This window comes from Pseudorca crassidens, chromosome 11 (genome assembly GCF_039906515.1).
Source record: "Pseudorca crassidens isolate mPseCra1 chromosome 11, mPseCra1.hap1, whole genome shotgun sequence".
Taxonomy (NCBI): Eukaryota; Metazoa; Chordata; class Mammalia; order Artiodactyla; family Delphinidae; genus Pseudorca; species Pseudorca crassidens.
Window position 1 is genome coordinate 101,942,192 of NC_090306.1, and position 15,849 is coordinate 101,958,040.

The 15,849-nt window shown below is 36.0% G+C and overlaps 1 protein-coding gene across 2 annotated transcripts in view; it reads right to left on the minus strand.

Annotated features, from left to right (window-relative positions):
- Nucleotides 1-15,849, minus strand: part of SMC1B (structural maintenance of chromosomes 1B) — an 86,252-nt gene that overhangs the window by 32,059 nt on the left and 38,344 nt on the right. For both annotated transcript variants that reach the window (XM_067698362.1, XM_067698361.1), the window contains exons 9-12: nucleotides 15,431-15,638; nucleotides 12,682-12,867; nucleotides 10,756-10,935; nucleotides 4,196-4,342 (exon numbers count right to left, since the gene is read on the minus strand). In XM_067698362.1, coding sequence (XP_067554463.1) covers nucleotides 4,196-4,342; nucleotides 10,756-10,935; nucleotides 12,682-12,867; nucleotides 15,431-15,638 — 721 coding nt within the window. The remainder of the gene's footprint in view (nucleotides 1-4,195; nucleotides 4,343-10,755; nucleotides 10,936-12,681; nucleotides 12,868-15,430; nucleotides 15,639-15,849) is intronic.

A 15,849-nucleotide genomic window follows, 5' to 3' on the forward strand; every position in this document is an offset into this window, starting at 1 on the left:
TTTGCCAGGTGTTCATCCCATAATTTTCAACATTCAATTTTAAGACAATTTCTTACAAATGACATTTAGCTGAGTTTTGCCTTATTTTAAGCTATGATGATCTTGGTCTTTTAATGGGAAACTTAAATCCACTCATGTTTACTGTAATGACTAATAAACAAAAATTTTATTTCCTCCATCTTACTTTTTATCTTTTATTCTTTTCATGCATTATTTTTGTTATTTGTTCCTGTGTTAGTGTACTTTTAAACACTCTAGTCCCACCAAGATACAATCTTTAGAATATTCTTACTTCTTCATCTCCTCACAGATAAGACCTCTGGAACATATTTACTTCTGTCTCCATCTCTAGTTCCCAGGTTTTGCTGAGTTAGTTTAGCACTATTCATTTATTATAATTAGGTCTGTTCTAATCCATGTGTTGCTTAGAGTACTTTCTCTGGTATTTTTGTCACATGGAGTATGTGCATGACATTATCTCTGAATCTGCTTATCTGCAGATTCCTGAAAGGTAAATGATATCTTGGGATGTAGCCCTTTTCCCTCAGTTGCCTATAGCTGTTATTCCAGTCTCATCTAGTTTTGTAGTCGGATACGAGCTTGATTTAAAAAAAAAAAAACACAAGGAATATTTTTTAAAGGGGGGTGGCGTATTTTCGTATTTTAGCCTTGCTTCTAAAACCTAGGACTTCTGTATTAATGTGTGCCTTTTCTCATTAAACCTACATGGAACTGCGTGTGTCCTTTCAATTGGTAAATTAAGGTGGATCCTCAGTTAGAGACATTTCTTTTTTGTTTAATTATTTCCTCTCCTCTGTGCTCCCTTTCCTCTTTCTGAAACTTATTATTCTCTTAAAGTCTCTATTTTTCTCATGATTTCCTTAGCTTTGTGATTTTTCCCCCTCATTGAGATACTGTTCCACTTGGTCTTCCAGGTTATTAATTTGGTTCTCAATAATGGCAATCCCATCCCTCAATCCACCTACAGCATTCTATAGTTTAGAAATACATTTATTAGTGCCAGAAAGTCTTTTTTTGTGTGTGGGGACAGAGAGAGGGTTGACACTACATTGTATTTCCTTACTGCTACTTTTTTGTTCAAGTGTTGATGGCTCCTGGAACACCTCAAATGCATTTGTGCATTTCTTTCCCTACTGAGGATCAGGTCTGGGTATTAAGGTATCCTAAATGGCAGCTGCCCCACAAGCAGTCTCTACACCCAAAGGCCAGCAATTACAACAGAAAACTGTCAGTGTCCCACTCTGGGACGGAGGAAAAGACGTCTCTCTGGTCTCTTTGGCCTCTCCCAAACTCAGGAATAGGGAGGCCACAACCTACTAATATTTAGCTTCATGGGGTTCAAGACTACGCATATTCACATGGGACAAATATTTAACCTCCCCCCAGGATTCCCCTATGTCCTGATTCTTCTCCCAGCACTCTTCAAACATCAACAGAAGCCCTGCATCAGCTTTTCCTGGTGGCCTCCCCCAGAACCCAAGACATCATTTGCACCCAACTCCCCACTAGGTTCAGGTGAGACACACAGGTAAAGAGCTTAGTATAAACATGGATAGGAAGCCAGATTCATTTCAAGTTGCCACCTTCCTAGAACTTTCTCTGTGCCTAGGCCTAAATTTGTAAAATCTTTAGAAGCTGAATATTTATTTATATATCTTACTTAGATCAAAACATAATTTGCAGTCTTATGCTTACAGAGAAAGATTAAAATTAGCGGAGTAACCTTGCCAGAATATCTCCTTGAATCAAAAACTGGTCATTTGTATACACAAAGGAAGAAAGCTAAATAGGAAAAATAAATAATCTAAAAGCATTCTACTGACTTAGTATCTGTTAAGGTTGACATTTCAAGTTAAGTGTGTGTGTGGGATTACAATATTCAACAAATGATACTTTGGAAGGAAGCATTATTGAATTTCTTTTGTCATTTTCAGAAAGAATAAGGTCTTTCTGAGCATGACACTGAAATCCAGAAATTATAAAAGATTAATAAATTTGGCTACATAAAGATTAAAAATACATGTATGATAAAACAAGGTCAAATGTCAAACAGATACTGAATGGCAAAAAGGAATAAACTTTTGATACACACAATATGAATTTCAAAAGCACTAGGTTAAATGAAGAAAGCATAACACAAAAGACTACTTACTGTATGATTCCATTTATATGAAATTCTAAGTCAGAAAAAGCTACAATGATAGAAAGTAGATTGGGTTGCCAGGGTCCAGAGGGTCCAGGGGGTACAAAGGAGCCCAAAGGAATTTTGGGGGGTTATGGAAATGTTCTATATCATGATTTTGGTGGTGGTTATGTTCACACAAAAACCTGAACACACAGGGGCTTCCCTGGTGGCGCAGTGGTTGAGAGTCCGCCTGCTGATGCAGGGGACACGGGTTCGTGCCGCGGTCCGGGAGGGTCCCGCATGCCGCGGAGCGGCTGGGCCCGTGAGCCATGGCCGCTGGGCCTGCGCGTCCGGAGCCTGTGCTCCGCAACGGGAGAGGCCATGGCAGTGAGAGGCCCGCGTACCGCAAGAAAAAAAAAAATGGGGAAAATATATTTATAACATGAAATACTGAAACATGAACATGAATATATTTACAACATACATGACTAAAGGGTAATTTATTTATAATACAAATAATTCTTAAAGTAGGTAATAAAATAACAAATACCTAATAGAAAAACATGCACAGGAAATAAATAAGAATTTCACAGAAGAGGACTTCCCTAGTGGCGCAGTGGTTAAGAATCCACCTGCCAATGCCTGGGACATGGGTTCCAGCCCTGGTCCAGGAAGATGCCACATGCCATGGAGCAACTAAGCCCAGGTGCCACAACTACTGAGCCTGCACTCTAGAGCCCGCGAGCCACAACTACTGATCCCGTGTGCCACAACTACTGAGCCTGCACTCTAGAGCCCGCGAGCCACAACTACTGATCCCGTGTGCCACAACTACTGAAGCCCACGTGCCTAGAGCCTGCGCTCTGGAACAAGAGAAGCCACTGCAGTGAGAAGCCTGCGCACTGCAATGAAGAGTAGCCCCCGCTCGCTGCAACTAGCGAAAGCCCGCACGCAGCAACGAAGACCCAACATAGCCAAAAATAAATAAATAAACAAATAAATTTATTTTAAAAAGAAGTTCACAGAAGAAAAAAATTACAAAGAACCAATAAATACATGAGTCAATGCTCAACCTCAGTTATTAAGAATTGCATATTCAAACAATTAGATTACACTTTTTTCTTTACCAGATTGGCAAAGATTAAAATATTTGTTAGTATCTAGTGTTGCAATCTAGGAATATACACACTCTACTACAGGTTTCTTTTGATGGGAACTTAGCTGTATCTATCAACATTTTAAATACACACATCCTTAGACCCAGAAATTCCACATGTAGGAAATCATGTTAGAGGTACAAGTAAAGATATAACAACAAACATTTATATAATGCTTAGATTTTTGCCAGGCATTGTTTTAAGTATTTTACCTAGAATATCTGATTTAATCTTTAAAATAACTCTACAAGGAAGGTCCTTTTATTATCCCCATTTTACAGATGGGAAATTAAGGTACAAAGGGGAAAGGTAAGTTGCCTAAGGTCATACTGCTGCTGGTAAGTGGCAGAGTCAGGATTCAAACTCAGGCAGTGTGGCTATAGGATTTATATTCTTAGGCACTGTGTTATTTTCCCTCTCTAAAGAAAGTTTAATGCTGCATCATTTGTAATAGCAAAAACCAAATGTCCATTTTTAGACTCTGGTTAAATAAGCAAAATCTATATAATGAAACGCCAGGCAGGAGTCATTAAAAATAAAATGGTTCTCTATATGCTAAAATGAAAACATGTCCACGTTATGGTATTCAGTGAAAAAGCTTGCTGCAAACACCATCAATAGCAAAAGTCCATAATAAAACAAATCAGAAAAATAACACATATGCTTGCATACACAGAGTACATTTCTGGAGGTTATGTATCAAACTGTGTTTAACAAATACCACTGAGATGTAAGGATGGGTAAGGGAAAGATTTTTATTTTTTACTTTATTCCATTCTGCATAATTTGAATCTTTTAAACTATAGGCATGGTACTTTTATTACCCAAGAAATTAGCTTAAAAACACAATTACTCTACTTGGTATTCTACAATTTTTACAACATGGATTTACCTTTAATTCTTGGATTAGCTGAGTTCTCCTGTCTCTTAAATTCTTTAATTCTTTCTCATCCCAGCATCTAGCCTTGTATTTTAAGTCACTTGACCCTCCAGAGATGACTCCAGATTTTAAAAATAACGTTCCATCAAGAGCTACTGTCTGTAAAAATTAAAAATATTTTACCTTGGAGAAATGTACATAAAGATAAAAACAGAACGTAATATGACAACTTTCGCAGCTGAGACTTTGTAGATGAGAAAAACTACTTACTGAACTCCACTAATAAGATAACTAGCTTATGAGGGACACCAGCCAACAAACTCAAATACAAAACCCTGTTTTGCTAAGGCCCAAACAATTCTAGGCAACAAATTAGCAGCAATTTAAAAATTTCAAAATAAAATTATATATTAGTTCTAAACATATTCAATATTGAGAAGAAAAAACCAGGAGTATTTGTATTTAATATCTCATAGTTTGTATTATATAATACTGTATTTTAAAGAATCTGACATCACATGTCAAAGACATACTATGAAAACAGCCTTAGTTACTTTAGGATATCAAAAATATCACATTCTCTAAAATGAATATGAAACTGGGACCAAGAAAAAACTTAAATGGAGTCAAAGGTATAAAATAGCTTAAAGTTTATAGCCCTATGAGTAACCATATGCTTTATAGAATAAATGAAAGCAATTCTCAGTGTTCTGCGAATGTTTCTAATTAATTAGTCAAAGCAGAGGAGACAGCCTGTGGAGGACTAAAACCACGTAATGTGAACTAATTTTAAAAAAAGCTGACAAGGGCTTCCCTGGTGGCGCAGTGGTTGAGAGTCCGCCTGCCGGTGCAGGGGACACGGGTTCGAGCCCTGGTCTGGGAGGATCCCACATGCCGCGGAGCGGCCTGCCCCGTGAGCCACAATTACTGAGCCTGCGTGTCTGGAGCCTGTGCTCTGCAACGGGAGAGGCCGCAATAGTGAGAGGCCCGCACACCGCGACTGGAGAGAGCCCTCGCGCGGAAACGAGGAGCCAACACAGCCATAAATAAATAAATAAAAATTAAAAAAAAAAAAAAAAAAAGCTGACAGGAATCTCATTCATTCCTGCATTCAGTCAAACATTCTCTTTGTGGTTGCTGTGTTTGAAACATTCTATACTGGGGACTGGAGTGACCAAAAGGGAGTGAAATATGGTACTGACCCTTAGGGAGTCATGCTGGTAGGAAAAAGAAACATATAAACGTATCAGTACAATGTAAAGTATGAGACAATAAAAACATAGAGTAATCTGGAAGCTTAAAACTTGGGTGCTCCAACCCAGCCTGGAAGGTTCACAGAAGGCTTCCCAGTGGAATTGAAGGCGTTCACTGTATCTTATCAGAGGTACTAGTTAGAAGTAGATTAATTATATTTAACAGAAAACTTAGTTAATTTCTCTCTTGCAATTACAGAGGTAAACATTCCAGCGTATGTATGGTGGTTGCATAGTTAACAAAAAAAGACTCCTATAATATTGCTCTACCATCCTTAGTACTTGGATTACTCCTCAAGGGAGACAGGCTTCTTATTTTCTGGAAGGCCCTGGGGGCTCCCTCCCCTCCCAACGGTTAGCTTGGCAATGAGTTTTCTCATCAGGTCTGAACTTTGGAAGGACACTAGATCTCTACTGGATACCAACAGCCATGGCATGGAAACTGAACTCCTGTAGATAAGCTCTGGTTGGTCTGGAAAGCAGCTTCCCTGACCAGGAAGCCCACTGTTACGTGATCAGCTTACTCCTCCGACCTCCCCATAAAAATATAAAGTGGTATGGAGGCAGCTTCCCCCTCCTGGAACACTTTTAGCTCACGCTGTTTCTGCCTGGCCAAAGCCCACCTCTGTGGAATGAAAGCTGAGGAAATACACAGGCTCCACTGCTTCTCTGCTTTTAAGTTGTTCTAAATAAAGCTTACTTTACATCTACAGTGTGTCACTAGTGATGTGTGTGTCAGTGTTTCTTTTATGACAATCTCAAGTCATTTTGTAGTCCAAGACGACTCCTAGAGCTCTAGCTATGTGTCTGTATTTCAAGAAAGAAGGGAAAAAATGAGGCTGGTAGACAGGGCAGATCACAGAGTTCTCAGTATGTCATCACAGGAAGAATGTGTATCAAATACAAATGAGGACTGATGGGACTTGTGGAGGGGGCTGGGGGATTAGCACTGAACAGTCTAACAGCAAACAGGAGAGTGAAATGGTCAGAACTTTAAGTACACCAATCTGGCAAGTATCTAGAAAATGGGGTGGTCCAAGTGAAGCCAGAGGTGATGGTATGAAATCAGCCAATACCTACAGTGAAGAAAAGGAAAAAGATTTGAGAAATATTTAGGTGGTATAATCAGAAAACCTTGGGAATTGTAGAGGTTACAAGGAAATCCATGAGGAGAAAACAGAATTTCATTGGTTAGAATAGTGGTACTAAGAATTGAAGAATACAGGAGAGGGATCAAGATCTAGAAAGAAGAACCTGAGTGTAGTTTTATACATGATGATTTTATAGTGCTTGTGGGCTAATAGTTTACTTATTTATAATGTATATCTTGACTATTTCCTAAAATAAATTATTCTTTTATAGATTATAATAAAGATTATTATAATAAATATAAATATACAATAAGATAGATACAAATAATAATTAGAGATAACATATTAAACTAGGTGAAAAAAGAACAAAGTATAAATAACTTAGACTCTGATGAGAAATCAGTAAATTCAATCAAATAAGTAGGAAGAAGAAAAATTATTCAATATATGATGTTGGGACCGGTAATTAACCATTTAGGGGGAAAAAGCTAATACTTACATCTAATAATACATATTAAAATGAATTCTAGATTAAATTAAAATGTAAAAGTGATACCATTAAAAAAAAGTGAAGTTAAGTAAATATATTTTGATCTCATAGTAAAGACTCAATTATACATACACCAATACCTATAAAGGTTAAGAGTAATATAGTTGATTATCAAATATATGGCATATATACCACAATACTCACTAGATCTTTCTAGGGTATGGTTGCCAGACTTAGCAAATAGGAATACAGGATGCCCAGGTAAATTTGAATTTCACATAAACAACAAATAACTTTTAAATGTATGTCCAAACATTTTATCTGGCAACTCTATTCTAGAGGACATGTTAGGGATGGTTATTTTCCTTTTTGATCTCTTTTTCCCAAAATGAACATTTATTAACTTGTGTTTCCGATATGTAAAAGCCAAATGTAACACAAAGGAAAAAAATCCATGGGCTGGCTTGGAGAGAAGAGAGAGAAGTGTACTGAGAACTTTGAGCTAAGAATCTGTCATATTACACATGGTGTTCTAATGCCAACTCTCTCTTCCCAGCCATACTTGGGCAAGTCAACTTCCTGTCTCAGAGCAGAGGGACAAACGGTGTTCTGAGACTCTTTTTACTTTCATTGCTTGGTTGGCTGCTGCTGTTGTCATGGCAACCATTTACCATACTGTGCTTGACAGAGTGCATTTATGCTATTCGATTCTATGTTTCAACCCCGTGAGGTAAATATGATTTCCATTTTATAGATTGGGGCTTAAAGATATTAAGAAACTTGCCTAAAGTCATACACAGGGACTAAAATTCCTAAACCAAAAGTTGGTCAAACATCTATGTCCATGTCCTTTTTTTTTTAATGTCCATATTCTCAATAACCACCATGTTATAGACCTTCAATTCTAAAAATGCAATGGGCAACAATTCATAGAATTACAGGGTTTTTTTTTGATAGTTTCTAGGTTTATTAAAATAATTTACTTCTTCTAAAAGTAAATTTAGTATCAAATAACCTATTTACATTTGATTTACAATCAAATTCCTATTCTGGAAGGACTATAATTTCTATTTCCAGCCTGCAAATTCCTTAACTTATAGCTTACAGTGGTTGCTCAGTGCAGTAATCCTATGCCTACTTTGGAGGTTGCATTCCTGAAAAAATACCACGGCTGGCACAACTGGGATCTTACATAAAACAAGGAGTTGGAGGAATTTTTAAATAGCATTAAATAAAAGTTCCAGAGAACATGGCTTAGGAAAAGGAGAAATTTTTTGGCATTAAAAATTTGCCCTGAGGGCTAACCAATCATTCCACTGAGCCAGCTTCAACTGTTTCAAGAAATACTGTTTCAGTGTTACAAGTAGATCCTCTATAATTTTTGTGTTATGCAGATTATACCTAGTTTTTAAGTTGCCTTTCACTGATATGGAAAATAATATACTTTAACCTTTGCTTTTATTTCTGAATGGGTAAAATATTCATGAGTTCAAAATCCAAAAGATACAAGAGTAAAGAGTAAGAAATCTCCCTGGCATTGCTAGACCCCACCACCCAGTTATCCTCCCCAGAGGTAATCGATGCTGTCAATTTCTTATGTATTCTTCCAGAAATATTTTTGCATGAACAAACACACACATATATCTCTTCTTTCCCCATTTTTTACATAAATGGTAACATACTACACTCTAGTCTACTTATTACTTTTTTTTTAACTGACTGTATCTTGGAGATTGTCTGACACTTGTATATAAAGAGCTTCATTCTTATTTAAGGTTGCATAGTGTCCCATTCTATGAACGTATTATAATTTTATTGAACATAGTATTGTGCAAATTGTTTCCAATTTTGCTTGCTACATACAGTGGTTCGATGAATAACTCTTTATATATATCATTTCATATACATGTGTATGTAACGTTCTGAAGAAGTACAACTGCTAGAATTGCCCTTCACAGAGCTGGTACAAATTCACACACCCACAGCAGTGAATGCAAGGGTCTCTTTCCCCATAAAGTGTTATCAAACTTTTTTATGTTGATCAATCTCACAGGTGAAAATAGTATTTCAGTGTAGTTTTAATGGGCATTTCCCATATTTGGGTGTTTTTTTTGTCGTTTTTTTGGTCACGCACATGGCATGCAGGAGCTTAGTTACCTGACCAGGGATCTAAGCCGCGCCACCCACTCCCCACCCCGGCAGTGGAAGAACAGGATCGTAACCCCTGAACCACCAGGGAACTCCTTATCCAAATGTTTTATGCATCCTAAAACACAGAGAATATTCTTCAAGTGGAATAACAGTAATAGGAAGAAGATAAGAGTCCCTGGAATATACTTAATGTAAAAATATGACAAATAAACCTGATTAAAATTTTGAAATAACGATAAGAACAAAATACAGCCTCAAGGGGTAAGGCATGTTACTGTGGACAAGATATAAACCATAAATATATGTTGAATGAAGGAAGGGTTAAACACAATCGTATTTTCATGTGACTTCTTTAAATTGACCACACAAATCTTCAAAAATCAATTTTACAAAATACATTTTACAAATATTCAAAAATCAATTTTACCATAGTTAATTAGGTAGCAAAATAAGGAAGATACTGTAGTCGCTCACTTATTACACCTGCTTAAATTTAATATGTAGAAATCAATGACAGTGATTACTAAGACAGTGATCACATTATCATTAAGATAATTATAGATATAACTACTAAAATGTATGAGAAGTTAATCATATTAGACAAGTCAATACATTTAATACTGGAAATTCCTATCTTTCATAAGAATAGCCCAAACCCCCCCACTTTGTGTTAATTTGCGATTCTGGACATTCCAGATCAAATACGTAAAATGACTAGTAAATAAAAAATGACTATCACTTTTTGAGAGCTATTTCCTAGGCACTATAAAAGCATTTTGCATGTTATTACTTATTTTAATCCTATAACTCTATGAAATAAGTACTATTATTTCCCCAAATTTAGATGAACAAACTAAAATTAGAGGTTTAGAAACTTGCCTAAAGTCACATAATTAATTACTAAGTAGTATCACTGGTCTTACTCCATCGTTTATGCCCTGAGGCATTGTGTTACATTTCATCACAGATGTAGTTTTAAGAAAAACTATGTTAGATAATTCGAAGAATTTAATACTGCTTAACTAAATACAAACTCTATTTCAATTGACAGTAAAACAATATTTTTAAAACCAAAATTACTCCCTTGAGAGACTGGTATCTAGTAACCTCGTTTCAATTGTGCTATTTCTACAACTTCAAAATGTGTTAAAACCTTGAATGTGTAAAAGGACAGTTAATATCTCCATTGAGCTATGGAAGAATTAACCCAGAATGTAAAATAAGCACCTAAAATCTTTTCTGGTATTCAGAAACACACGTATCATATACGTAAGTACAGGGAAAATCTGAGATTCGATAGGGGCATTTACTGTATATAGAGTAAAAAAAATTAAGAGCTTTAGGCTCTCACTACAGTAAATCTAACGTCCAAAATATGATTTATGATTTGGGGAAGTATTAGAGAAATTAATTTTTTGAAAACTGAACATTATAAAAACTACTGAAGCCATTAACATCTTAGGTTCTATTTTAGTTTCCCCTACATAAGAGAACATATGAAAGCATATATAGATATTTGTGTGTGTAATATGTTAGTCTTATAAATACTGCTTCAAATTATCCGAAAGTACAATCTAAGCCTCTTACTTTCCGTCTTTCAGGTCCATTGAAGGCAATATGCCTTGCTTCTTCCACAGTCTCACAGACAAGGCCATTTCCACACACAAACTGAATTACTTTCTTCAGCTGAGGAAACTGAGTCTTTATGACATCAATCGCCATTTTACAGCCTTTAATCTCCCGTAATCTTTCATTGATTGGTTTGATCTAAACGGTTTAAAATATACTTGATATATTAGGTGTATTAAAATAAAAACCAAACACTCAGTACGTTCTTTTTCAAAGAATATACATAAGCATGAAAGCAAATGATTAGTAGTATGTACTTATACACAATAAAAGTTTGACAAGAACCTGATGAACAATATCCCACCTTTGGCTTGTGTAATATTTTTTAAAAATACACTTCATCAAAAGCCAGAAGATATAATTTCTAGATTCAACTCTGTCACTAACTAGTTGGGATAAAGCAATAGATGAGAAGCCCTTCATGCTCTCAAAATCATAAAATCTAGTGGGAGATAATACCCATTTACATACTTTCAAAAGAGTGGCACAACAGCATGGAACTCAGAAAATCATTTTAGGCTTAAATGATCAGGAAAGCTTTTACATCTTCTTTGACATGACTTTTAAGTTGGGTCGATAAAGAGATCAAAAGATGTCTGCAATATATTACTGAAAAACAGCAAGTATAATTTCATTTTTGTAAAACAAAACAAAGGGAAAACCCTATATACAACCAAAATATGTGTGTGTGTATATATATATATGTATATATATATACATATATATATATACACACACACACATATATACACACACATATATATATGGAGCATATATTTATATAAATTTGTATGGATGGAAGCAATCTAAAATAGTTGTGATAAAGGAATTGAGCACTGAGATGAGGTACGAGTATTTCCTTTATATTTGATACACTTCTGTATTATATTTTTAAAAAATGAGTGTGCCTTGAAAAAAATCTTAAGCATGAAATACATAAAACAGAATTTTAACAGGCAGATGAACTAGGTTAAATAGTTTTAGTGGGCAGAAGGTATAAACAAAAGTGTGAAACTACAAAAGGCCAAGTCTGAACCATTAATACCCAGTTAGCATTTGCTGAGCCCCCTCCTCTGTGCCAGGCACTGTGCTAGGTGTACTACATGTAGTGATTCCTTGCAAAAATACAATAAGGTAAGGACTAATTCCTCCACTTCACAGATGATGAAACTGACACTCAGAAAAGTTAAGGACAAATCAGTGAGAACTAATTAGAAGGAGGGCTACCATTTAAACTCAGGTCAGTCCAACTCTAGGGCATGTGCTCCTAACCACTATGCACACTGCCTGCAGTTCAGGGACTTGAAAGCTGGACCAAGTAGAACATTTTCTTTATTAAGCAATGAAAAGATCACTGAAGGATATCAGCTGTGATAATGATGGAGTTCCTGCCTCAGGAATTTAAACTTTGGATGCTCTAAGGCCTTTCAATACATACCTCAAGGTTCAAAATTTGGCTTGCTCCACACCAAGAGCTGACATGTATATTTACTGGACCACATATTTACAACTGAGACTCTGGGTTGGCATTTCACCGACAGAGATGGACAGTCTTATCCATCTCCTATACTTTGCTATAGGACAAAATAAATTGCTGGCTAGTAGGCAGAGTGGTGCACTGCTAGAGCAATGTCCTTGAAATCACCAGGGTAAATTATGGCAAAACTAGATTAGGAAGAAATGATATGAAGGCAAGAAAGACAGCACCCACTTGATACTATTCTTTGCCTGCCAATACATTAACACCAGCCATTTGAATGAATGACTAACTGGCATCCAACTTACGATTTTTTTCAATCACTACCATAGTCTCAGGCAATAAAGACACACTTTAAAAGACAGAATTATATCACTACTAAATACTAAGGATTATAAATTACTTACATCAAGGTAATCTAAAGCAAGGAATGTCTCAGGTTCAGCTCTTTCCTCCTTCAGAAATCGAATACAATCTTTTGCTACCTTTTCAGAGGCTACAACAATGGCAAACATGTACCGACCAAGAAGTTTAGTAACAGCCAGCTGGTATTTCTTATGTATAGGATGACACAGGTCAAGCAGTCTTCCAAACTTAGCAGGTTTCAAAAAAGGAGAGAAAAACAAATACATTAATGAGGAACATATAATTCATTGTTTTCTAATGTAACAAAGCAGCATAGACCAAAAACTAATTTTCTAAATTATAAACATGATAATTTAACAGTCTCATTCAAATGGAAATAAATTTCATTATGAAATATCCATTTAGGTGTGTCACACTTCATTCAACAAAAGAGTAATAAGGAGGGATTAGTCATACCAAGGTATTAAAATATTTTACAAAGCTAGCAATTAAATAGTATTCATTCATTCCCTTATTTATTAAATAAGAAACTGCTGAGGCACCTACTACATGAAGGCACTGAGCCACAAACCGGGTAAACACGCCTGAGTAAAACATCCTCTCTGACCTCACAGAGCTTTCAGACTAGTAGGGAAGGAAGATATAAAAATCAATAATTGCATGCATGTACAAAGTAGAGTTATAACAGGCACTGTGATTAAGCACAGAGAGCTCTGAGAATATGTACCAGAGACGAGGTTGACCTGAGAAGCCAGGGAAGGCTTCCCACGGAGAAGTGTTTTTGGGGATCTGAAGACTGGTCAAGAACCAGACTGAAGTTCAAAAAGTCTATTAAATGTCACAATGCCACCCGTCCTGTACCAATGCTCCCTAGAATGTCTGCAGATTCAATTTTACATCTTTAGACTCTTTCTTCAATGTTAGGTTCTACTTCGAAATACCAATTTCTTCATGATAGATCATCATTGTCTTTAATATTTATTACCTTGGTCTTTGTTCTTCTCAATTTACCTATGATTAACTCAAGCCTTACTTCTAGGTCAGTAATTTGATTTTCAGCTATGTAATCCATTCCTTGTTATTTGCAATTTATTATTAGTTCAGCAGTGTTTGTTCTTGATTTGTCTCCTTAGCTCTACATTTTTCTTTTTATTTTATTCCGTTTTAGCTCATATTTGAACCTGATTTTATGAATTCAAGTTCTTATTAAATTGTCCACAGCACAGAACACTTATGGGGGATTTTGTCCTGTAACCTTCTTCCACAAGGCTCTTTGACTTCTAAAAGCCTTTTAAATTATTCTTTCTTTTTATTATTATATGTACCTATAGATGCCATATCGATTCTCTTCACCTTCCCTATATTTAATGTGGGCAGCTCTGGGCAAAGCTTTTATTTTCTGTGACGGATAATTTTTTTGATTGTCTCACCTAAAATTGAGATGGTTATCTCCTCTGAGCAACAGATGATGGACCAAGTATTTTTTGTTCTATATTCTAAGTATTTTCTGATCTATTTCCCATCATCTAAGGGCTTAGACGGCAGGGGTAAGAGAGCTGTGCTAAGGCTGTGCATATGCTTTACTTGAATACCTGAGTTTTGTTCTTTCTTCTCAGTTTTTAATTAATATCCCATACCAAGGTTTCTCTCCTTGGGGGAAGAGAACAAATCCCATTTTTGGGGAGAGGGTTTTGATTTGGCTTCTCAATTTAACAAGGAGCCCTAGAGCCTTCACTTCCATCTAAGAGAAGCAGAGGTCCATGTTCTCCAATTCTATTTTAGTGATAATTTTTACTCTAAAGGAAACAAACATATGAGTTTGCTTCTTTCTAGATTAAGGGATAATAAGTGAGAATTCTCAGGAATTAATCGATGTATCAGTTTGCCTTCTGCATAATTAAGAACAAGCAATGCTATACTTCAATCTTTTTAAAGAAATTCTGGACTATTACCATTTTCTGAAGGTTATAGCATGATGTATGAGCCCCTTTCCTCTTTTGGTTGTTGAACTAGTTTCTCACTAGTTTTTGTCATTCTCCTTAGTATTAGGGGAAGAATTCTGTGACCCAGCCTTATTCCTCCATCATTGTCTAGAAGTTAAGACTAACACTTAAGAGTCAGAAAGGCAAAAAGGATGCTGTAAAGGAAACGAAGATGGGAGGCCAGAGAGACAGGAGGAAAACCAACAGAGTGTAGTATCATGGAGGCCAATGGACAGGTGTTTCCAAAGAGTGCAAGCGGTTAACACAGGGTACACTGGTGTCAGTGACAAGAGAGTGAGATGCCAGACCCCAATTCCGAAGGAAACAATTCTGTGAGGCTGACTCCCCAAGCAACAGGTTAGTAGATATTGCTGTACTGGGGCTAATGAAATACACTAGTAATACTGGATAGCAGTCACATTTGGAGAATAAAAATTCACTGTTTCAAAAGTATGCCAACAATGTCTACTGAAAAAAATATTTAAAAAAACCTGAAATCATGAAGAAATGAGGTTTGAGGACATGTGTCTATGGGCGACAGACTATTTCATGCACCTGTGTCCTTTGGGGATGTTGGCCATACCTGGACTTTCTGGGTAATGTGTTCATGTTAATGTTTCTCCCCAATAATTACTTATCTATAGACATTACTGGGAGTTATTTACATTTTACCTCAGTTATTTACTATTATGTTTTAAATATAAATAATAAAACACAAAACTTATAGATTTCTGAAATAACATTACTTCCTATTAATGGCAAAATTTTAATCCCAAATAAGAAAGCTTAGCCTTTTTATTTCAATTACCACAGAATCTGGGTGAAGTCTTTTAAGGTGTTCCAGAACCTCTGCTCTCTTTTGCTGACGTTTTCCCTCATGGTTATCAATTCCAGCATTCTGCAGTTCACTTCTAATAAGATTCAGCTCTTCATTAACTTCAGACATTCTTGATTTTGTCTTTTCAATTTCATCCACTAGGGTTTCCTCTTGCTGTTTTTTCTCTTTCAAGAAATTCCTACACAACAGTAACAATAATACATTATATAGCAAAAAGAAAACCCAAAATTTAGGAATTACAAGATACAGTATACTCTAGTCTGGCATTGCAGGGGAATGGAATAATGCTCTATCAATTTTAAACGATGAAAAATACAATATAATAAACTTAGCACCAAACATGGACAAAAGATATTTTAATCATTCTTTCTTGATCCAAAAGATACATA